This window comes from Cucurbita moschata, unplaced genomic scaffold (assembly GCF_002738365.1).
Source record: "Cucurbita moschata cultivar Rifu unplaced genomic scaffold, Cmos_1.0 Cmo_Scf00016, whole genome shotgun sequence".
Classification (NCBI taxonomy): domain Eukaryota; kingdom Viridiplantae; phylum Streptophyta; class Magnoliopsida; order Cucurbitales; family Cucurbitaceae; genus Cucurbita; species Cucurbita moschata.
In genome coordinates this window covers 1,917,286-1,939,542 of record NW_019268532.1, presented here as the reverse complement: position 1 = coordinate 1,939,542, position 22,257 = coordinate 1,917,286, and the positions used below count along the sequence as shown (strand labels likewise).

General features: G+C 37.7%; 5 protein-coding genes across 5 annotated transcripts; 4 read left to right on the top strand and 1 right to left on the bottom strand.

Annotated features, from left to right (window-relative positions):
* Positions 1-9: 9 nt before the first annotated feature.
* Positions 10-1,504, top strand: LOC111454440 (probable CCR4-associated factor 1 homolog 7). Its single transcript, XM_023095923.1, has one exon. The coding sequence runs from the start codon at positions 468-470 to the stop codon at positions 1,278-1,280; it is 813 nt and encodes a 270-aa protein (XP_022951691.1). The 5' UTR covers positions 10-467; the 3' UTR covers positions 1,281-1,504.
* A 2,863-nt stretch (positions 1,505-4,367) lies between these two features.
* On the top strand, positions 4,368-5,847 carry LOC111454439 (probable CCR4-associated factor 1 homolog 7). The gene has a single exon (XM_023095922.1). It carries the CDS (start codon positions 4,871-4,873, stop codon positions 5,693-5,695), a length of 825 nt encoding a protein of 274 aa, XP_022951690.1. The 5' UTR covers positions 4,368-4,870; the 3' UTR covers positions 5,696-5,847.
* Positions 5,848-10,705: 4,858 nt separating this feature from the next.
* On the top strand, positions 10,706-11,574 carry LOC111454443 (zinc finger protein 1-like). The gene has a single exon (XM_023095927.1). It carries the CDS (start codon positions 10,924-10,926, stop codon positions 11,518-11,520), a length of 597 nt encoding a protein of 198 aa, XP_022951695.1. The 5' UTR covers positions 10,706-10,923; the 3' UTR covers positions 11,521-11,574.
* Positions 11,575-15,696: 4,122 nt separating this feature from the next.
* Positions 15,697-17,686, top strand: LOC111454442 (deSI-like protein At4g17486). Its single transcript, XM_023095926.1, has 4 exons — positions 15,697-15,831; positions 15,880-16,093; positions 16,569-16,856; positions 17,259-17,686. Exons 2-4 carry the CDS (start codon positions 15,955-15,957, stop codon positions 17,510-17,512), a joined length of 681 nt encoding a protein of 226 aa, XP_022951694.1. The 5' UTR covers positions 15,697-15,831; positions 15,880-15,954; the 3' UTR covers positions 17,513-17,686.
* Positions 17,687-19,597: 1,911 nt separating this feature from the next.
* LOC111454437 lies at positions 19,598-20,789 on the bottom strand. Its single transcript, XM_023095921.1, has one exon. The coding sequence runs from the start codon at positions 20,757-20,759 to the stop codon at positions 19,797-19,799; it is 963 nt and encodes a 320-aa protein (XP_022951689.1). The 5' UTR covers positions 20,760-20,789; the 3' UTR covers positions 19,598-19,796.
* Between the last annotated feature and the right edge of the window lie 1,468 nt (positions 20,790-22,257).

The following is a 22,257-nucleotide window of genomic DNA, read 5'->3' as shown; positions in this document are numbered from 1 at the left end:
CACACTTCCCCCTTCGACTATCACCGTCATGGAGCAATGTTTTAGGGAAGGGTCTTAGCCGAGAGCTCTCAAACCCTGTGTCTGAGTGCTCCTCCACCGCCTTCTTCATCTTCTTCGTTGACCTGCACGCTTCCTCTCTTCATCTCTCCCAACCTCTGAATCTACTGCTTTCTTCTTCTAGATCCGCCATTAAACCCTTTCAATTCTCAATTTCAAGCTCAGATCTGCTTACCCACTTCATTTCTTTGCTTAAATCACTTCATTTCTAGGGTTCTTACTCGATTCTTTCTCTTTTACCTTTTTTCCGCTGCCAATCTTCCAGATCTGTCAAGATTCCTCTACTCCGGCGCTGGTTTTCCTCCGCCGCATCTTCCGTTTCTGAGATCTCGAGCTCTGTTCGCGATCTTTTTCTCACTTAGGGCTTCTTCCGCTTTCTTTTCTTTCTTGGTCGAGTTGACCTTGGAGGAATGTCGATTTTACCCAAAGGCGATTCGATTCAAATCCGTGAGGTCTGGGATGCCAATTTAGAAGAGGAGTTTGCGCTTATCCGTGAAATTGTTGATGAGTTTAATTACATAGCCATGGATACTGAGTTCCCCGGCGTTGTGCTTCGACCGCTTGGTGCTTTCAAGAATATCAACGACTACAACTACCAAACTCTCAAGAGTAATGTTGATACTTTGAAGTTGATTCAATTGGGTCTTACGTTTTCTGATGAGAATGGAAATCTTCCAACTTGTGGAACGGATAAGTTTTGCATTTGGCAGTTCAATTTCCGTGAGTTCAATACTATTAATGATATTTTTGCTAGTGATTCCATTGAACTTCTGCGCCAGTGTGGTATTGATTTTCAGAAGAACAACGAAGAGGGTATCGATGTTAATCGATTTGGTGAGCTTCTAATGTCTTCTGGGGTTGTGTTGAACAATGATGTTATCTGGGTTACGTTCCACAGTGGGTATGATTTTGGTTACTTGCTGAAATTGCTGACTTGCCGAGCCTTACCCGAAACGCAGGCCGGGTTTTTTGAGCTCATCAAGATCTATTTTCCAGTGCTCTATGATATCAAGCATTTGATGAAGTTCTGCAACAGTCTCCATGGTGGGTTGAACAAACTTGCAGAATTACTAGAAGTGGAGAGGATTGGAGTTTGTCATCAAGCAGGATCAGATAGTTTGCTCACTGCTTGTACTTTTAGGAAGTTGAGGGGCACCTTTTTCAATGGTTCTACGCAGAAATACGCAGGTGTTTTATACGGTCTCGGTGTCGAAGATGAATAGCGTACTACTAGAACTAATTGAAGAGAATTACCAAGTATTTGTAGAAGTGTGAGTCTGTTAGTTACTTTTGTACAATTTGGCTAAAGCATTGATGATTGTAACTATTTCCCGCTTTCCTGCTCTGTAATAGAAACCTTCGACTGTTTTTTGCAGCTTGTGGTTTCTTGTAAATTATGGCAGTTTAGTGTTTCAATAAAATCTTAATGACGTTTCTTTGTTGAGTCTTCACCTGTTTCCATTGTCGAATCAGACTTGAATCTGATAGGATCCATCAGGCTGTCATAATAGACACAATTTTGGTTTCTGGGTTTGATTGTTCTGTTCTTGATTGTCTTGTTGTAGAACATTTGCAGCCTGTTCATCCGTGTGTTTTGAGGTATCCCTGTAGCTAACGTTTCTGATTGCTGGTATTGTTGCAGAGTTTAGAGGTATGCATGGAATAACATTGGTTCATTTTCTTTTTGGACTTTATTCAGGCACGAAACCAAGACGAATCTCGGGCTCGGATAATCTACAGGACGTTGATTGATCTGTAGGTGTTACCACCAACAGGGCTGACCCATGTTATCAATGCATAGCTAGATCGAATCCTCGGCACATCGGGTTAGGCATCGTTTAATCTATAGTTTGAAAATTTCCATTCATAGCCACACCTGATCAGATTCATTTCATTTTCTGCAATTCTGAAGAGACATGGAACCTTGTTTTAGTTTGCACATACTCAATAATGTTAATCAGTTTTGAGATCTGAGAAAATATACATCCAAACCTGTTCATACTTGTTCTATCTGATATTTACTGACAACCTGAGCCTAAGCAGCTAGTTAATTGACCTGAAAAGGGCTACTGAAAAGGTCTTGATTCGTTGTTTAATCTCTTGTTACCTGCAATTCTGAGGTGTAATAGATGTTTAATTTCACCTTCCCAAAAGGGATTTGGATTTGGATTTGGATCTGATATTGTGTATGTTATTGGTAATTGTTGTTGGATCCACATTTTATGGTGATATTATTATGGCATGTTGGGTGGCTTCCTATCCTGAAAATAATTGTACCTAATCCTTTGTTAGAGGGAGAGAGACAGGCCCTGGAATGGGCATTAATCATATGTCCATAGAATAAGATCTGAAGAACAGCATTTATATCCATTGATCTCCACGAATTTTCACTTAGATCGGCAGCCTACGCAGATCTAACATGTTTTCATATACATGAGATGATTTAGAAACAGATAAAAGGCATGACACGAGATGTAAAAGCCCATGTCTACCGCTAGTAGATATTGTCCATTACGCATTGTTGTTGGTCTCACGGTTTTAAAATGCCTCTACTAGAGAGAGGTTTCCACGCCCTTATAAGGAATATTCCGTCCCCCTCTCCAACCAATGTGAGATTTCACAATCCACCCCTATGAGACCTAGCATCCTCATTAGCACACCACTCGGTGCCTAGCTCCGATACCATTTATAACAATCCAGTCGACCACTAGTAAATATTGTTTTTATGCTATAGCCTCACAGTTTAAAACGTGTCTACTAGGGAGAGATTTCTACCTCCTTATAAGGAATGTTTCGTTCCCAGTTTAAAACATGTCTACTAGGGAGAGATTTCTACACTCTTATAAGGAGGAATGTTTCGTTCCCAGTTTAAAACATGTCTACTAGGGAGAGATTTCTACACTCTTATAAGGAGGAATGCTTCGTTCCCAGTTTAAAACATGTCTACTAGGGAGAGATTTCTACACTCTTATAAGGAGGAATGTTTCGTTCCCAGTTTAAAACATGTCTACTAGGGAGAGATTTCTACACTCTTATAAGGAGGAATGCTTCGTTCCCAGTTTAAAACATGTCTACTAGGGAGAGATTTCTACCACCCGAACATCATTCTAAAATCTCTATTTCAATACCATAAAAGGGTAAGTATCTAGATTCATTGGTTCCTCCCATCAAACAAGTCAAACAAGCATGGTACGACCATTCGAATTACTTTGAAACAATCTTACTATAGGATTTTATTTATTTTTTCTTTCTAAAAGAAATATTGGGACCTTTTTTTTTTCTTGAAGAAATAAAATAGTCTAAAAAAAGTAAAAAACTTGTGATTTTCAAACAGTTATTATTAACTTTATTGGCATGGTTGATTTAAAGTTCCCACTTTTATTTAAAATTTAAATTCATTTACTTTTTTACTTTTACTTTAATGAATAACATTTGGGTAATAAATTATGTATTTAAAAACCAAAAAAGTCAAATATTGTCAATAAATACAACGAGTAATTATTATGAATTTATGATTACAAAACATACTAATTACCATTATAAAAAATATATATTTACAGTCACTTATTTAATTGATATATATATATATATATATATGTTTATAAATAAAATAATTATGAATATGAATCTACCATTAAAATTTTTCATTAAATAATAAATATAACCTTTTCAATATGGGCTTGGTGGATCGACATGAATTATGGGCTTGGACTTATCATGAAGCCCATAATTAACGTGTGCAAAGCCCAATCTCATTTATGGGCTTTGAATATAACAATTAAATATATATATATATATTTTTCAAATATTAAAAAATAATTGATACGTTGCGATCAAGCTGTCTCCCTCGCAATTTATAAAATAATTTTAAGACCACACAAAATTTTAAATAATTTATGAAAAAACAAAACATTTTTAATTACAATTATATATATATATATATATTAATTGGATCATTAATCATTTAAAAATAAATAAATTATAACAACAAATTTTAATTAGGTTTTTTACATATAGTCTCAAGTTCTTGGGGCTAGCGTTCTTGCTGCCACGTTGAGACACTGATCGGTATCAAGCTCTGATACAATTTGTAACAATTCAAGTTCACCACTAAAAGATATAGTTTATTTTAATTTGTTAGTTTTAAAAATGCATTTGTTAGTGAGAGATTTTCACGCCTTATAAAAAAAAATGTTTTGAATAAAAATAAAATAATTTGAAAAAGGAGAGAAAAAGACAAAATTGATAAAACAATGAAACGACGGCGTTTAGAATGTAAACGTACAATCATTCCCTTTCATTCCTCATCCCGATGAGAGGAAGCAAATTTTAGGGAGGGTGTAAGCCGAGCTTTGTGTGCTCCTTTGCCTCTCCTTCCTAAACCTGCACGCTTCTTCTTCTTCTTCTTCTTCTTCTTCTTCTTCTTCGGCGAAGCTCAAAAATCACTACTTCCCTGCTTCAAGATCTCTCTGTACCACCATTCAATTTTAGGTTTTCAAGGTCAGATCCGCTTCCCAGTTCTCGGGGGTTTCACTTCTTTCGCTCAATCGATTTTTCATCTTCTAGGGTTCTATCTTCACTCGGGATTTCTCCTTATTGCTTCACTCGCGCCTTCTCTTCTCCGAGATCCTTTAGATCTAAGGAGATTTTCCGTAACCTCCTTGTTCTGCGGCGGTGGTATTTCTGACGGCCCGCCTAGGTTTCTAGGGCCTTTTTCCGATTTTTTGTTTTTTTTTTTTCCTTCAATTTTTTTTTTCGATTACGGTGGGTTCTTCCGTTTTGCCATTTCGTTGGTTCGGTTGATATTCGAGGTATGTCCATATTGCCGAAAGGTGAGTCGATTCATATCCGTGAGGTGTGGAACCATAACGTGGAGGAAGAGTTCGCTCTAATGCGTGAAATTGTCGACCAATTTAATTACATAGCGATGGATACTGAGTTCCCCGGCGTGGTGGTTCGCCCTGTGGGTGCTTTTAAGAATATCAACGATTATAACTATCAAACCCTCAAAGATAATGTCGACACGTTGAAGTTGATTCAGTTGGGTCTTACGTTTTCTGATGAGAATGGGAATCTCCCAACTTGTGGAACAGATAAGTTTTGCATTTGGCAGTTCAATTTCAGGGAGTTCAACATTAGTAACGATATTTTCGCTAGTGATTCCATTGAGCTTTTGCGCCAGTGTGGTATTGATTTTCAGAAGAACAATGAAGAGGGTATTGATGTCAATCACTTCGGTGAGCTTCTAATGTCATCTGGGATTGTTTTGAACGATAATGTTTACTGGGTGACCTTTCACAGTGGGTATGATTTTGGGTACTTGCTGAAATTGTTGACTTGCCGAAGCCTACCAGGGACGCAGGCTGCATTCTTTGATTTGATCAATATGTATTTCCCAATGGTTTATGACATCAAGCATTTGATGAAGTTTTGCAACAGTTTCCATGGTGGGCTGAACAAGCTTGCAGAGTTATTAGAAGTGGAAAGGATTGGAGTTTGCCATCAAGCGGGATCAGATAGCCTCCTTACTGCCTGTACTTTCAGGAAGTTGAGGGATACTTTTTTCAATGGGTCTACTCAGAAATACGCCGGTGTTTTATATGGTCTGGGCGTTGAAACTGGCCAGACTACTAATTAAAACACTTCCCCCAAGTACTTGTAGCACTGTGACATTGGTTAAAGCATTGATGGTTGTAACTGTTTTTCTTGTAAATTATGGCAGATGGCAGTTAGTATTTCAATAAAACCTTAATGACGTTCTCTGAGTTAGTTAACTTGTTTTGTTAGCTATTGTGCTATATGTTCCTTTCAATTCTCTTAAACTTTTATTCCTAATAGTTAGATGGATCGATGAATACTTTAGTGGTGGAAATAGAGAGAAATGTATGGTTTGGTGTTCTGATTTTGAAGATTCAATTTTCTTCACCTGGCCTGTTAGGTGTTAGGTTGTCTTGCAAGAGTTTTTATGTTCTTTCTCTAACTCTATGTATCTCAGCATTTAAAGTTTTATGGAGAGTGAGATCCCATGGAGCATTCCGACGCTCTGTCCATACGTGTTTTGGAGGCTTCCCTGTAGCTATTTAAGCAGAGTTTAGAGGTAAACAGTTATTTACCTTTGTCTTATCTTACAGAATCATATACATTGGTTATATTATCTTTATTTCATGTATTTGTGCACGATATTAAGAGGTTGTTGCTCGTCAAATGAGGATGAATGGAATGGTAAAGGGATTTCGAGGTTTACCCTGTTATTTTTCATCAGGTATCTCAAGTTTCATTTTTTCTAATCAGGGTGTTTGTTTATCTGTAATTGTTATGCTATTAACATGGTAGACCTATGTTATCGATCCAAAACTTGCTCGTCCTATCGTCTTCTTGTTTGGTGAGCATTCTCTGAACTTTATTTTGAAATGCATACTTGGTATCTATATTTGATTAGATTCAATGTATTTACTCTATAATTTGAAGGAGAATCTCTCGCATGTTCCATTTGTTAAATCTCGACAGTTTTATTCAACTTTCTTGTTTCTAACCCATTGTCCATTGTTAGATGACAACGACATTATGAAAGTAAAAGTATCTGATTACCCTTTTGAGTCGCGGGGGCTGCCTGTCGATAAACAGCCTCTGACCTAAGCAAGCTGAAACCAAGAATGGGCTTAGAATTTGGGAATTTGAGGTGAAATGGATCGATCATTTTCAAAAGCTCGATCAGTTATATGTCCCTTGTTCTTTTGTGGAGAGATTGATTGTATTTTTGGTTTGATTTTCTTTTTAAGTGGAATTGCTCAGGCCGACGATGCATATGCTCGAGCTGCACCTCCAGTGCCTAGCTATACTATATCTGTCAAGGCTTCATCTCATTTCAAGGCATTTTATATAATAGTTCAAGTCTTGAAAGAAGAAAGAAACAAAGATATTGATTGGTTTTATGGCCTCGTGATAGATTGGACAAAAGTCGAACAAAATCTTATTGTAATCGACCTTCATGTGAGGACCTTTCCCCATTGTCGTCTGCTTGAATTGAGGAATTTTCGAATTATTCTGTTTAGTATACTAGTTACACTTTCCTAGATATGTTGGTATGAGTTAATCAATTCTTTCCATACTGCAACTTGAGATATGATACTCGGGGGGGAGGCAATGGGAGTCATACTTCCAAAAGAATAGGAATAATTACCATTCAAGGAGGAGGATAAATCGATCATTCAATGAATTTATGAACAACCTTACTTGAATAGGATCTGTTCTATAGGTTGTTCTACTGTGTCCTAAAGTTAAATGAATTTATGCAGTGATTGAGCTTTCCTTGCTAACAAATCTCATTTCTTAATAGTGGGAGCTGGCTAATTGCACACGTTAGGCACACAAGTCTGAACTGTTGAACGTTCGACAGACTATAAGCACAGACCCCTCTGCAGGTAAAGCAAGTCGATTCTCGTAACAATAGCAGCATCACAAGAACTCTGCTACTTGTTGTCGATTGATTGTGTTAAAGTCTTAGAATGTTCTCTTTAATATGTTAACAAGGGATTTGTTTTTTTTCATGGATGCTTTTGGTCATATTCATAGCTGTTAATTTCACGCTTTAGGCGCACAAGTCCAAACCGTCGAACATTTGACAGACTATATAAACACAGGCACCTCTGTTTAATCTGAGTCGGCTCTTGTAACGATAGCAGCGTCACAAGAACGCTGCTAGTTGTTGTCGATTGATTGTGTTGAGTCTTAGAATGTTATCTTTAATATTCATAGCTGTTAATTGCACGCTTTAGAAGTCCAAACCATTGAACATTTGACAGACCATAAGCACAGACCCCTCTGCAGGTAAAGCAAGTCGATTCTCGTAACGATAGCAGCGTCACAAGAACGCTGCTACTTGTTGTCGATTGATTGTATTGAGTCTTAGAATCCTCTCTTTAATATGTCAACTAACAAGGGATTTGGTATTTTTTATGGATGCTTTTGGTCATATTCATAGTTGTTAATTTCACGCTTTAGGCGCACAAGTCCAACCCGGTGAACATTTGACAGACCATAAGCACAGACCCCTCTGCAGGTAAAGCAAGTCGATTCTCGTAACGATAGCAGCGTCACAAGAACGCTGCTACTTATTGTCGATTGATTGTATCGAGTCTTAGAATCCTCTCTTTAATATGTCAACTAACAAGGGATTTGGTCTATGATGGATGCTTTTGGTCATATTCATAGCTGTTTCAAAAGGCATACAAATGGGTAGCACATGCATATGCCCACACCAATTATATGGCTCTGCCCACATAATAATTGTTGGAAAAAGCATTTGAGCATCATTATTCAACAGTTTTTCATCTAAACATTGCTATGCGCGGACAGCCCGTGCAGTTCAACAATGCTTATGCTTTAGATGGCTTCAAAGCTCATATATCGACCCGGATTTTAAATTGATTGGGGTTTCTTTTCAGGTTATTTTAATCGACACAAATCATTGTTTCGTTGTGATTATTATATCTAAATCATGGACCCCGAATGGTCTGTTTTATTGTATTTCTCGTTAATAAGAAAAGACGAGGCTCGACATGTTGGCCTCTAGCGCTCTTTTTTTTTATACGGTTATTCGAAAATTTTTAAGGTTTTAGACCGAATATTTTTAAGGGTATAAATTGATTTTGGACCGAATATTTTTTTTATTTACTTGGGATATATTAAAAAAAATTTAAATTATTAATTTTTTTTTGGTAGAAAAAAAAACAGAGAATATATATCCTAACTTTTGATTAAAAAAGAGATTAGTGGAAATCTGGTAAAGAGATTTGGTTAAACATGATTAGACAAGTAAATGACACAAATTTAGAATCATTATAATTGTCTTTATTTTTTTAATCAACCAATTAGAGCAAAAAAAAAAATAATAATAATAATTATTATTATTCATTAATTCCTTCATTTCCCAACAAAAAAAATAATTATTCTTCTTCTTTTATTAGGGCTCATTTCTTAATTTTTATATGATTTTAATATAATTAATTAATTAATTAAATGACTAACTATATTTTTTTTAATGTAAATTTGATTAAGTTAAATTAATAAAAGGATAATTATAATAAATACTATGTATATATATATATAGAGAGAGAGAGAGAGGCTCCCCCTTTTAGTTGTCGGCCATTTGTCGCCGATAAATTTCCTTTAATTTAATTAATACCCATTTATATTATTCTCTCATTAAAAAATTAAAAAAAAAAAACAAAACATTATCCAAACACGTTTCAATTTGAATTTTAAGAACTAGGATGAATGTACCACGTTTTGCAAAATTAATTAATGTGGTAATGTTGGCCGAAATCACTTACAATCGAGACCGATTATGATGATAGAATGACTAAGAAAGATTTACAGAGAGTAAAAGTTACTGTTTATACCAAAAAAATGCACTGTCCTTTTCGATGATTCCGTCGTAGAAACTTTATGATTAAGTGTGTTTTGTTTGGAGTAATTCTACGTTAAGATACATGTGAATAAGGACATGACACGTAACCATCGTACTGATGTATTGTATTATATCCGCTTGCATAGGGTACCCCCACGAAAATCAAATACCCTTAGAGAGGGACACTAGAAGAAGCTAAGAGCGCCCTTGTTTGGTGGGCACATTTTGTGTAGGGTAGGGTCCCTATGCCCCCTAATGTGTAGGACAATTTAAGCAAGGAAGCAAGGAAGCGTGATGACTTAGCTCAATCCCATGCATTTGTGGGGGGTACCCTAACCAAAGTATCTATGTCTATTACTCTCCTAATTACCCTAATTAATGCAACTATTTTTCCACCGCTATTCGGTATTATCCTCTTTCGAATTTTCGTTCTGGGGTTTCCTTCAAAGTTTTTAAAACGTGTCTACTAGAAAGAGATTTCCACACCTTTATAAGGAATGTCTGTTCTCTTCTCCAACTGATGTGGAATCTCGCAGTCCACTCCACTTCGAGACCCAACGTCCTTGCTGCCACTCGTTCCTCTCTTAAATCAATATGGGATCTTACATCACTTCAATATGCATTCACACCATAAAAGCAATTCTGCGTTCTGGACTTTCCTTCAAAGTTTTTAAAACGCGTCTACTAGGGAGAGATTTCCACACCCTTACAAGGAATGCTCCGTTCTCCTCTCCAACCAATGTGGAATCTCACAGTCCACTCCCCTTCGGGACCCAGCATCCTCGTTGCCACTCGTTCCTCAGTCGATGTGGGATCTCACAATCCATCTCTTTGAGGGCCCAGCGTCCTCGTTCCCATTCGTTCCTCTCTCAAATCGATGTGGGGATCTCACAATCCATCTCCTTCAGAACCCAGCATCCTCGTTGCCACTCATTCCTCTCTCAAGTCGATGTGGGATCTCACAATCCATCTCCTTCAAGACCCAGCGTCCTATTACCCCTCGTTCCTCTCTCAAATCGATCTGGGATCTCACATCACAAAAGCAACAAAGATTTGATTCGCCCTGTAAAGTTGTAAATACTCGACAAATTGAACTATACTCAAAGATGCTCGAGAGACGGATGACAACTAATAAGGAATAAATATCGATTATAGTACAAATATATTCCCTTTTTACTTATAAGATGCAAAAAAAAGACATAAATATAGTTGACATTAAATAAATAATGAAGGGGAATGAATCTAAAAGATGGGTTCAAATCAAAATCCAATCTTTTTTGCTATTACAAGTGAAAACCATGAAGTGGGAGATGTCTTTGTCCTTTTACTTGTACTATTTCCATTCAAAAAAAAAAAACCCTTTTTTCTTCATCCTCTAATTTCATATTATATTCCTTTCCTCTCCCCCCCCCAAAAAAAAAAAAAAAAAAAAAAAAAAAAGCTTCAATCTTTCATCAATGGAGTCCTCCGCCGTTGACACCCCTCCACGACTGCAATTACAAAAGGGTTTTGGGGAAGAAGACGACGGCGACAAGTATCTCCGCCGTGGGATTCCGGCGGAGGAGTTGAATCTAATAGGAGATTTGAAAATGGGTTCAATAGAACCGAGGGTTTTTTCATGTAATTTCTGCCGGAGGAAATTTTACAGCTCACAAGCACTTGGAGGCCATCAAAATGCCCATAAAAGAGAGAGAACGTTGGCTAAAAGAGGCGGCTACCACCACTACACGGCGGCGGCTACAGCGCCGTTTTTCCCATTCCAAACCGGTCCCAATAGATCCCTCGGAATTCAACTTCACGCCATGGTCCATAAACCACCGCACTACACGGCGGTTTCCTCCTCCCACGGTTGGTCTAGAATCCCAATCCACCAACAACCCGGAATCGGAAAGCTCCCGCCGATCAACACCCACCGTTCTCCGCCACATGGCTTCAACACCGTAGGTAGGTTCAACTTGGACATGCGCCGTTCAACGGCGGCGGCTGGCGGCGTTCATTTCGACAATAAACAAGATGAGACCCACAAAGTATTGGATTTGTCTCTGAAGCTGTAATTAATCACAAATTTTAGAATTAAAAATCTTGAAGCTTTGATTTTTGTTGTTTGTTCTTATTTTTAATCTTATAAAGTTTAAATTTTGCAGAATTTAATGTTTGAATTATGTCACTTTATTTAACAACATTATTAAAAAGCATTCCACATGTTTTATTATAAAGTGGATAAAGAAAAACAACCTCGTAAACATTTATTAGTATTTAAATATTGTTATTAATATCATAAATGTATCAAATAACCATAACTTTAATTATTCATATGACTTAGGTTAATTAATTAATTAAAAATTTTAATTTTTGGTAACCTGTGACAAGTTGGTTGGTATTTAATATTTGATTACGACCCTATCTTGTATTATACGCTAAGATTAATTTCGAGTTTATAACTTAATTAATTAATAGGTCAATGAGTTCTGTTTTTCGTCATTTTCTTCTTTCTCGATCGGTCCTTCCAATCTTCTTCTTTTATTGTCGTTATCGTTATTGGTCACCTAATTATTTTCGTCGAGATGGGGTCGGTGTTTCGTGTGATCTTAGTACAAGATCGAAGAGAATGCATTGGATGGATGCTCGGGCATTGAGAAGGGAAGACGCTTTCAGGAACGAAATGTCATGGGGAGATATCGTTTGTGATCCATTGATCTTTGATTTGGGAAACTGTCTGAATAGACCCCGTTAGTAACGGGGAGCGAGAGTAAATTGGGATTTGAAGAAAAATCTCGACAAAAACGACAATATTACTCCAAATAGCACTTAACTGCTTGACAGTTTCGAACAGAAATTTCTACTGTTTAGATTAAAAATTTCTCGTATAAAATATATGTTGTAAAAATTTATAACTTTAACCGAAATAATATTAGATCGCAACGGTAAAAGGTAGCACCGACCTGTCGAACGAGGAGGAAAATTAATATTGGAATCCCATGTGATTGTGTTTCGATGTGTCGTTTCGTTGAGTTTGGTTTTGTTTTTGGTGAGTGTCAATGTCGATGGAGGGAGGGGACCTAGAAATTCCTACATGTCGGTTGGGGAAACCGACAAAAGTGGAAGGGAAAAAGGTAAAGGAAGAATCAGAGAAGTCTGAGTTGAGTCCCTATTTTACTAAAATAAAAATAAAGGCTAAATGCACCGTTCCCATTTCTACCCTTACTGAGATATGTTCAAATTGGTAGTTTCATAAAATATTTTATACTGTAATACATATCATTTCCAGAACAGATAGAGTTATAAAGAAGTCTGGTCCAAATGTTCAGCCATCGGGAGCTTGTTGACCGAGCTCGAATTGGTCTAGAGTCCTGGGAACACGTACTCGAGGTTGGCTCCTCATTTAGTTAAATCGGTTAGTCTGGTCTAATAAGAATAACTCAAGAACACAGACCAAACTTATATAAACAGAAAGAGAAAATTCAGGTATGTATACTGTTTAAACCTTAACGTTTACTGATCTAACATAAATCTTATAATGGCTTAGCCGTTGGGATATTTTGGAGAGCACCCACCAAGGCTCGGGTTAAATCTTTTATGACGGGTTACATTGAAATAAGACGAGTTACTTGAACGTAAATAAATTATATTAAATTAATATTATTAATTATGAAATAAGGCAAATTTTGAAATTATGAAATGTGTCTCATCCATAAGTCAGATTCAGAATTGAAGAAAAAAGTCAAATCCAAATGCCCAAAAATTGGTAACGGTCAAATCTCAAATCTCAACCATATCTTTTAATTTCCTCTTCTATTATTATTATTATTATTATTATCCAAATTTTAAAAATAAAAAATTTAAAAACTAAAATTGATAATAAATCGCTATAAAATCAACGTATTTTAAGATCGGTTTTATAGCTATTGTTCTTGATCTTTAGAATGTTCGGGTTATTCTATAGGTTTATCGGCTATCGTATTGGAATTTAAAGCTTTCTGTGCTAAGAATATGATCGTTGTAAGGTAAAAAACCATTGACCCAAATCAAAATAACATCAAATGAGAGATAAATTGTGTCACTCGAGTATAAGAATGATACATGAATGAACCGATACCACATTTGAATTAGAGAGATCGTGAGGATAAAATGATTGAAAAATGCTTAAAATAATTGAAATTTACTGCTTATACTAACAAGGGGTACCTTCATTTTTTCCGTGTTTTACTTGTAACAATTCCATATTGAATGATCTCTTAGGAATTTTCTTGGGATGCACGCGTAACAGTCCAAGTCCACCGCTAATAGATATTGTCATTTTTGGGTTTTTTCTCTTCGGGGTTTCCCTCGTGGTCTTAAAACGTGAGCATTAGAGAGACGTTTCCACACCCTGTCGTGGGAGAATGTCGGAACTATCAAGTGTCATGTTGAGATGTATTTAGTTTGAGAAATTCATCGGATTAAATTGTTAAGAAAATGACATTTCAATAATGTTTTTTGCATGGACCATATTGTATTTGGTCCAATTAGAATTAATGCCTTTAATTCTTATGACCTACTCACACATTGACATGTGATAATTAATTTATATATATATATATATATATAATTATGAACTATATATTATTTTCAATTTTATCTAAAATATTTTATATAATTAATTGAAAACATATTATTTAGAAAATAATAATAATAATATTTTTCCCCAAATTTTAGGTTAAAGAATTGTAATTGGATAACAGAAACCGGGGCCCACATCCACGTGGTCCAGTGAGCTTCCACTCCATGACAAATTCCAGCCGTGCCCTTTTAAATATTTTTTTTTTAGTACGAGGCTTTAAAAAAATTAATAATTAATTTCATTACAAATATCGATATTATCGAATTTATTTTAGTTTCTATAAAATAAAATAAAAAGAAAAATACAAGTATTGCCCATTTTGACTTGTTATGTATCACTGATTTTAAAACACATATATTAAGGATAGATTTATGTTGGATGATGAACGTCCTGCGTCTGCTAATTTAGAGTGATCATGAGTTTATAATCAAAGAATATTGTAACGGGCCCAGATCCACCGCTAACAGATATTGTCCTATTTAGGTTTTCCTTTTCAGGCTTCCCCCCAAGGTTTTAAAACGCGTCTGCTAGGGGAAGGTTTCCACACGCTTATAAAGGGTCCCCAACCAATGTGGGACATCATAATCTACCCCTCTTCGGGGCCTAGCGTCCTCGCTGGCACATCGCCTCGTGTCTAGGGGCTAGCGTCCTCGCTGGTACTCGTTCCTTTATCCAATCGATGTGGGACCACCGTCCTTACTGGCACATCGCCTCGTGTCTGCCCCTCTTTGGGGAAGAGAGAGAAGGCGGACCCAGATCCACCGTTAACAGATATTGTCCTCTTTGTGCTTTTATTTTCGAGCTTCCCCTCAAGGCTTTTAAAATGCGCCTGCCAGGGGAAGGTTTCCACAGTCTTATAAATGGTGATTTGTTCTCCTCCCCAACAAATGTGGGACATCACAATCCACCCCTCTTCGGGGCCTAGCGTACTCGCTGGCACTCATTCCTTTATCCAGTTGATGTGGGACCATCGGCCTTACTGGCACATCGTCTCGTGCCTACCCCTCTTCGGGGAAGAACGAGAAGGCCGACACATCATCCGGTGACTGGCTCTAATACCATTTGTAACAGCCCAGATCCACCGCTAACAGATATTGTTCTCTTTAGGCTTTCTTTTTCGGGCTTCCCCTCAAGGCTTTAAAACGTGTCTGCTAGGAAAAGGTTTCCAAACCTTTATAAAGGGTGATTTGTTCTCCTCCCCAACCAATATAAGACATCACAAAATGAGGCCGGTTGGGAAGGCCAAAGCAGACCCACTAGAACTTATACTCAAACGGGACAGTATCATACCATAAATATAAAATATTTTATTATTAAAAACAATTATGAAGCACTTTTTAATTTTTTAAATTTAAAATAAATATAACAATTATTAAAAAAAAAAATTGTTCGGTGGGTCACAAGTTGTCATTCATGATATATAATTTTTAATTACTCTTTTCCTTTTGTTTTTTTAGTATAAATTCACTTTTCCATTAATATAATATATATATATATATATATAGTTTATTTTCCATTAATATAAAATCATTGAAAATATATTATTTAGAAAATAATAATAATAATAATAATAATGATAGTGTTCCCAAACATAATTACAGAAGCCATTATTAAAGTGGAGAACAGTGAAACTGAAAAAAAAAAAAAAAAGGCACGCGGAGTCAGAAGAATCCTCTGCTCTAAAACTGAAAGCGATTTCCTGTTGCATCTCCATTACGATTCCCAATCGAAACTAATTTTGAATCCCGTTGTTCTATTCTGTTGCTCTGCAAATTCCTCTTAGATTCTCCATCTCGGCAGCTGTTGCGGCGGTTCCTCGTCGTCGCCGTCGCTGTATCTGTGGAGCGTCGGAAGTAGTTTCTTGACGAAGTGGAAGAGGTTGCGGAAAATGTTGTGTAGGATCGTGACAGTGTCGAGCAAGAAAAAGACTGGTGCTGTGCCGGTTTATCTTAATGTTTATGATTTAACGCCGATCAATGGATATGCATATTGGTTCGGCCTTGGTGTCTACCATTCCGGCGTACAAGGTCAGCAATGTTTCTGTCCTTTTTTGCTTTCCGCTTTTTTCTCGTCTTCTGGTCTGTTTGTTTCCTGAGAAAGTGACGCGCAAAGTGGAGAGTTGGATTTTCGTCGCTCCGTTACTATTGAGGACGGAGTTGGTTGAATCTTACGCGTTTTCGGTAAATGATTTACTGATTTCGTAATTGATGAACATTTAGTCTGATATAGGTCTTGAGAATCTGTTTTTGGTACTGATTTTTCTCGCAACTTCGACAATCTATCGGTTTCGTTGCATGATATATCAGAGGAAGTGGAGATGAGTATCTAACTAATTCTCTCCGATTCCTTCATTCTAACAAATTTGTTCGACAAATTGCAAATAATCGGAAACACTTCACAACTTTTAGAAAGTGGAGCATGTGAATCGATTCTATATTTTTCTTCTATCTGTGCTAGTGGTTTTGGAGATATATGGTGATTTAGATTGAAATTTGGATGCAGTTCATGGAGTTGAATATGCGTTTGGAGCACACGAGCATTCGACTACAGGAATCTTCGAAGTAGAGCCAAAACAGTGTCCAGGATTCACATACAGAAAATCAATTTTGATAGGGAGAACGAATCTCAGTCCCAGAGAGATTCGATCGTTCATGGAGAAACTGGCGGAAGAGTACTCTGGAAACACTTATCATCTCATCATGAGGAACTGTAACCATTTCTGCAACGATGTTTGTCTCAGATTGACAGGAAAACCAATCCCCAGATGGGTCAATCGTCTCGCCCGACTAGGTAACAAACTTCATATATTCATGATTTTGATGGTTCTCTGTGAGAAATCAACTAGAAATTTATTAAGAAACTTCATATATTCATGATTTTGATGGTTCTCTGTGAAAAATGAACTAGAATTTTATTGAGAAACTTCATATATTCGTGATTTTGATGGTTCTCTGTGAAAAATCAACTAGAATTTCATTAAGAAACTACACATATTCGTGATTTTGATGGTTCTCTGTGAAAAATCAACTAAAATTTTATTAAGAAACTCCATATATTCATGATTTTGATGGTTCTCTGTGAAAAATCAACTAGTATTTTATTAATAACCTTCATATATTAGCTACCAAGTACAGTAGGATTAGACGAATATCCACAAGAACTGATTGTTTGAACCTGATATCTGTGGGATAGGTTTTCTGTGCAACTGTGTTCTGCCAGTGGGATTGAATGAAATGAAGGTCGGTCAAATGAAACCAGAGAAGAAGAAACTAAGAAGCCAATCGAGTAGATACCCATCTGGTTCAAATTCTGCAGCTGCAACCCCTCCATTGAATTCAAAAGCTTCCAATTCCAGAGTTAGAACAAGTAAACAAACTCACTCTCCTCCACCTTCATCTTCTCTTTTGCTATCTTCAACCTCCTCCACCTTCCTGTTGAAGCTTTAGTGCATACATGTGTTTGGATTCCCATATCTTCTACAATTTTCAAAATTTCATGCTAAAAAATAGGTATATATCTTATATAAGTCTTTGCCGATTGTTTTATTGGTTATGAAAATGTTTGGAATCGATGTAGTTTTATCCCTTTTGGGGTTTTTACAACAGTTTGCTTCCTAGTCATTATCACCTTATAATGATCTTTTCTTCTTTCTTTCTTGTGAATAAAGTTGTTCAATTGCCACGAGAGCTTGCGCTCAAAGTGGACAATATCATACCGCGTTGTGGAGGTCCGTGATTCTTAACATGGTATTAGAGCCATGCCCTAAACTTAGTCTTGCCAATAAATTGGTAAATCCTCAAATATCGAACATAGAACTCCAAAAGAAAAGGAGCCAAGCCTCCTCGAAGGCCGTAAAAAATGACTAAGACTCCAAAGGAGTCGAGCCTCGATTAAGGGGAGGTGTTGGATAATGAAAGTCCCACATCGGCTAATCTAGGGAATGATCATGGGGCTACGAGGAATACTAACTCCATTGGTATTGAGGCCTTTTGGGGATGCTCAAAGTGGACAATATCATACCGTTGTGGAGGTCCGTGATTCCTAACACCTCATTGGTATTGAGGCCTTTTGGGGATGCTCAAAGTGGACAATATCATACCGTTGTGGAGGTCCGTGATTCCTAACACCTTGAGAGGAAGCACGGAAGGTAAAGCCAAAAAAGGACAATATCCGTTAGTAGTGAAATTCTAGTATTACAAATGATATTAGAGCTAGATATCGAGCGGTGTGCCAGTTAGGACTCTGGGCCATTGTGAACATGTATGAAGTGGAGTTTGAGAAAAAAGAAACAAAATAATAATAAGATAATGTCTTGGAGTTGGTTGCAATGGGCCAAAAGGATAACAATGGAGCGGGCTTGTTGAAGCAATAATTGAGCTCAACTTTTTATATTTCAATGGTCAGTCATAAAAAATTGACGAAATTGAAGGACCCATTTTCAAAATTTTCCCTTTCCTAAAACACTATTCGTCTCGATCTAAGCTTCGAGTTGAGTTGAGATAGACTTGTGTACGTTTGGTTGTCAATATTGTAACAAACATGTTAGCGAAAATCAAAGAAAATGGGCCATCCATACCCCATCTCAATTGATATCGAGCTTGGTACGTTGCTTGCTAGTGCTCGAGATCCTACCTCTAACAAATCTAGTTGTGAAATTTCGTTTTAAGAAAAAAAAGAAAAGGAAAAATCTAATCGTGAACCGAGAGTAAATGGTTCAAATCTTGTTTTTCTTTAGATACTATATGTAACCCACGAGTGAATTTGACATCACTTCTGAAATAGACTAAATTAATAAAAATATCCTTAAACTTTCAAAATTTTTAATAATAGCTCATATTTTTTAGGTTTACTTTGAATGGAAATCGTTAATATTTTGTTTCAAAAATACCTTCGGAAGTGTTTCAAAAATACCACTTGTCACAATCGCACTATTGATGGCAGCGGACTTGCAATTATGCGGTACTTACTTTCCAACGACAAGTAAGCTAAGCCAATTCATTTTTACGTCGCCTATGGCCAAGCGACATATGCTCGAGCCTCTAGCTTCGGTTTAAGAAGAAGGTTTTAGGAAATGAGGGTAGAGAAATTTTCGAAAGAGAAGTTATATATGAAAGCAAGAGAGTAACAACAACGGCTGACATAAGCTTACATCTGTTTTTAAAAGTTTTTTTTAATTTAATGAAGTGTTTTAAGTTTAAGAAAATAGACTTGGTCAAACAGTCAAACCTCACCTCTGCCACGTGAACTAACAGCTCCTCTCCATTGGTAGCACCAAAAAAAAAAAAAAAAAAAAAAGAAATAATTCCTTCCATCAAATCACAGTCAACCACGTGGTCAACACATTGACGGTCTAGATCCGCCACTGCCACATCACGAGAATCCAATCAAATAAAACCATTCCAATGCTTCCACGTGTCTCTAACACCTCATAGAGACAGAATCCCAATACTTTCAATCTTCCATTATTTCCCTTAATTTTATTGTTATTTTTAATAATTAAAAAAAATAATAATAAATCTGACAATTTCATATGAAAAACAATTTCAATTATAAAATAAAAAAAATAAAAATAATTCTGGATATTTGTATAGTACAATAATTCATATTTCCCCAAAAAAGAAAAAAAAAAAAAAAGAGAGAAAAAAGAATGAGCGATTTTGTTAGATCTATGCGTCCAATGAATGAAATATAATGTTTGAAATAAATTTGATATTACCAATTTGATGTTCTTCACTTTTTCCAAGCGTAAATCAGCAGAGAAAACGCCGAAGGGCCGCCGCTGAGCTCCGATTCCTCCACGGTGGTCCAGTCAAGAACAGAGGAGCTTCCGGCGGAGGAACCCACCGACGACATCGACAGCGACGACGACGACGAGCTCATTCTCGTCGACCAGAGCTCTGTTTCACTCTTCTTAAACGACGCCGTATCCAACCTCTGTTCTTCCTGTTCATCATCTTCTCCGTCGAATCTGAACATGAAAATCGCGTGGGACTGATCCTTCTCATCGCCGAACACCCAATTATAAACATCCCACGAGATCTGCACCGGAACGCCGTCGACGTCGATCTTTTCATTCCCACGAAACTTCCATTTCAGGTGCTTGATTTCCAGAACCTTAACATCGTCGACGCCGAAACAGAGGCGGGTGTCGTCGTTGTAGCCGCAATCGATCTGAATATTACGGATTTTACCGCCGATTTTCGCTTTGGTCGAGTAAATTTTATGGGCAATAACTTGTTCTCGTTTCAGCACAAGCGATTGGGGCTTTTTGATTTTCAAAGCTTTGGTTCTTCCGTACGCCTCCTTCACCAAATCGCCGACTAGAAGGGTCATTTGGTTGTCGACGACGAGGGCAAGGAAGAATCCGGATCTCGGCTCCGGACCCGACCCGAAACGAGCCCGGGAGAAATCCCAGAAGATTTTGAGAGATGGGTCGCCGGAGAGGTGTTTGGAGCCGGATTTCTTCCAGAAGGAGAAGGGGTTGAGACGGAGGAGGAAGGAATGTTGGCGGTCGGAGGTAAGGTGGAGGGTGCGGGCGAGGTGGGAGCGGGACCAGGTGAGAGAGAAGGCGGCGGTGGGGGTTTGGTAGAGGGCGGTGGTGAGGTTGGACTGGGCGGACATTGGCGGAGGTAGCGGCGGCGGGGAAGGAGGGGAGGGGCGGAAACAGGCGGCGTAAGGGGAGGAAGGAGACATTGGGAGAATTGAGCGGAAAGGACTAAAGAGGAAATGGATTTATATTTGGGGATTTATTTTCGTCTAAATATTTTATTATTTTTAAAAGAAAAAAGATAAAAAGAAATTAGGGAATACGGCTTTGACGGTGCAAAAAATGGGTCCCGGGTCGGGGCACCGTCCGGCCGAGAATTAATTGAAAGTCAAACGGAAAAATATTAAAATTTAGAATTCAGACGGGAAATTGTAAGGAAACCGTGTTGGAAGAAAAAGTGGACCGGTCTTTGCGGTTGACGGCCGACGTCGAGGTATTGGCTTGGTTTGGTTTGGTTTTTTTTTTGGCGCCGCCGCCGTCTTTTGTAATTTCGACGTATATAATTTTATGGAAATTAAAATTTATACTAAATTTGGTATTTGGTTGACTAACTCTAAGTCAACTGAGTCTTTAATTTAAGTAAAAAAAAAAAAAAAAAAGGGAATGTGAAAATTAAGGGTAAATTCTGAGTAGGAAATTTCGAGGAAAAAGAGGTTTGATTAAAAGCTGTGTGTGTTTGGGTTTGGATGTCAACACTTCAAACATCTTTGATTTTGTATGTCTTCTTGTATTCCATCCCATATCTTACAACCAATTTTGTCCTCCACCTCATTTTCCCGATCTCACATCGGTCAGGCAGGAGAACGAATCACCATTTATAAGGAAGTGCAAATCTTTTTCTGGCGGACACGTTTTTAAAACTCAGAGAGAAAGTCTGAAAAGGAAAATCTTAAAGAGGACAATATCTGAACAATGAAGTTGTAACGGCCTAGATCCACCGATAGTAGATATTGTTATCTTTGGGCTTTGCCCGTCCAGATCCACCGCTAGTAGATATTGTCCTCTTTGAGTTTTCCCTTTCGGGCTTCGCCTCAAGGCTTTAAAAACACGTCTGCTTGTGGAAGCCTTATAAATGGTGTCCAGTGTCCTCGCTGGCACTCTTTACTTCCTCTAATCGATGTGGGACCGCCCCCAAATCCACTCCCACTTTGGGGCCAGCGTCCTTACTAGCACCCCGCCTCGTGTCTAACCCCCTTTGGGGAACAGCAAGAAGGCTGGCAGATCGTCCATTGTCTGGCTTTGATATCATTTGTAACAGCCTAGATCCACTGCTAGCAACATTGTCATCTTTGAGCTTTCCCTTTCAAGCTTCCCCTCAAGGCTTTAAAACGCCTCTACTAGGGGAAGGTTTCCACACCCTTATAAATGGTGCCCGTGTGTGCTCACTGACACCCTTTCCTTCCTCTAATAGATGTGGGACCGCCCCCAAATCCACCCCCCCTTGGGGTCAACGTCCTTATTGGCACCACACCTCATGCCTACCCCCTTCAGGAACAGCGAGAAGGCTGACACATCGTCTAGTGTCTGGCTCTGATACCATTTGTAACAGCCCAGATCCACCGCTAACAAATATTGTCCTCTTTGGGCTTTCCCTCAAGGCTTTAAAACACGTCTGCTAGGGGAAGATTTTCACACCTTCGTAAA

What these genes read in the sequence shown, in the direction of transcription:
- LOC111454440 (XM_023095923.1), top strand. Translation starts at nt 468, where the DNA reads ATGTCGATTTTACCCAAAGGCGATTCGATTCAAATCCGTGAGGTCTGG.
- LOC111454439 (XM_023095922.1), top strand. Translation starts at nt 4,871, where the DNA reads ATGTCCATATTGCCGAAAGGTGAGTCGATTCATATCCGTGAGGTGTGG.
- LOC111454443 (XM_023095927.1), top strand. Translation starts at nt 10,924, where the DNA reads ATGGAGTCCTCCGCCGTTGACACCCCTCCACGACTGCAATTACAAAAG.
- LOC111454442 (XM_023095926.1), top strand. Translation starts at nt 15,955, where the DNA reads ATGTTGTGTAGGATCGTGACAGTGTCGAGCAAGAAAAAGACTGGTGCT. An exon ending in CTACCATTCCGGCGTACAAG is followed by an intron (nt 16,094 to 16,568) that starts GTCAGCAATGTT and finishes ATTTGGATGCAG; the next exon opens with TTCATGGAGTTGAATATGCG. An exon ending in CAATCGTCTCGCCCGACTAG is followed by an intron (nt 16,857 to 17,258) that starts GTAACAAACTTC and finishes TCTGTGGGATAG; the next exon opens with GTTTTCTGTGCAACTGTGTT.
- LOC111454437 (XM_023095921.1), bottom strand. Translation starts at nt 20,759, where the DNA reads ATGTCTCCTTCCTCCCCTTACGCCGCCTGTTTCCGCCCCTCCCCTCCT.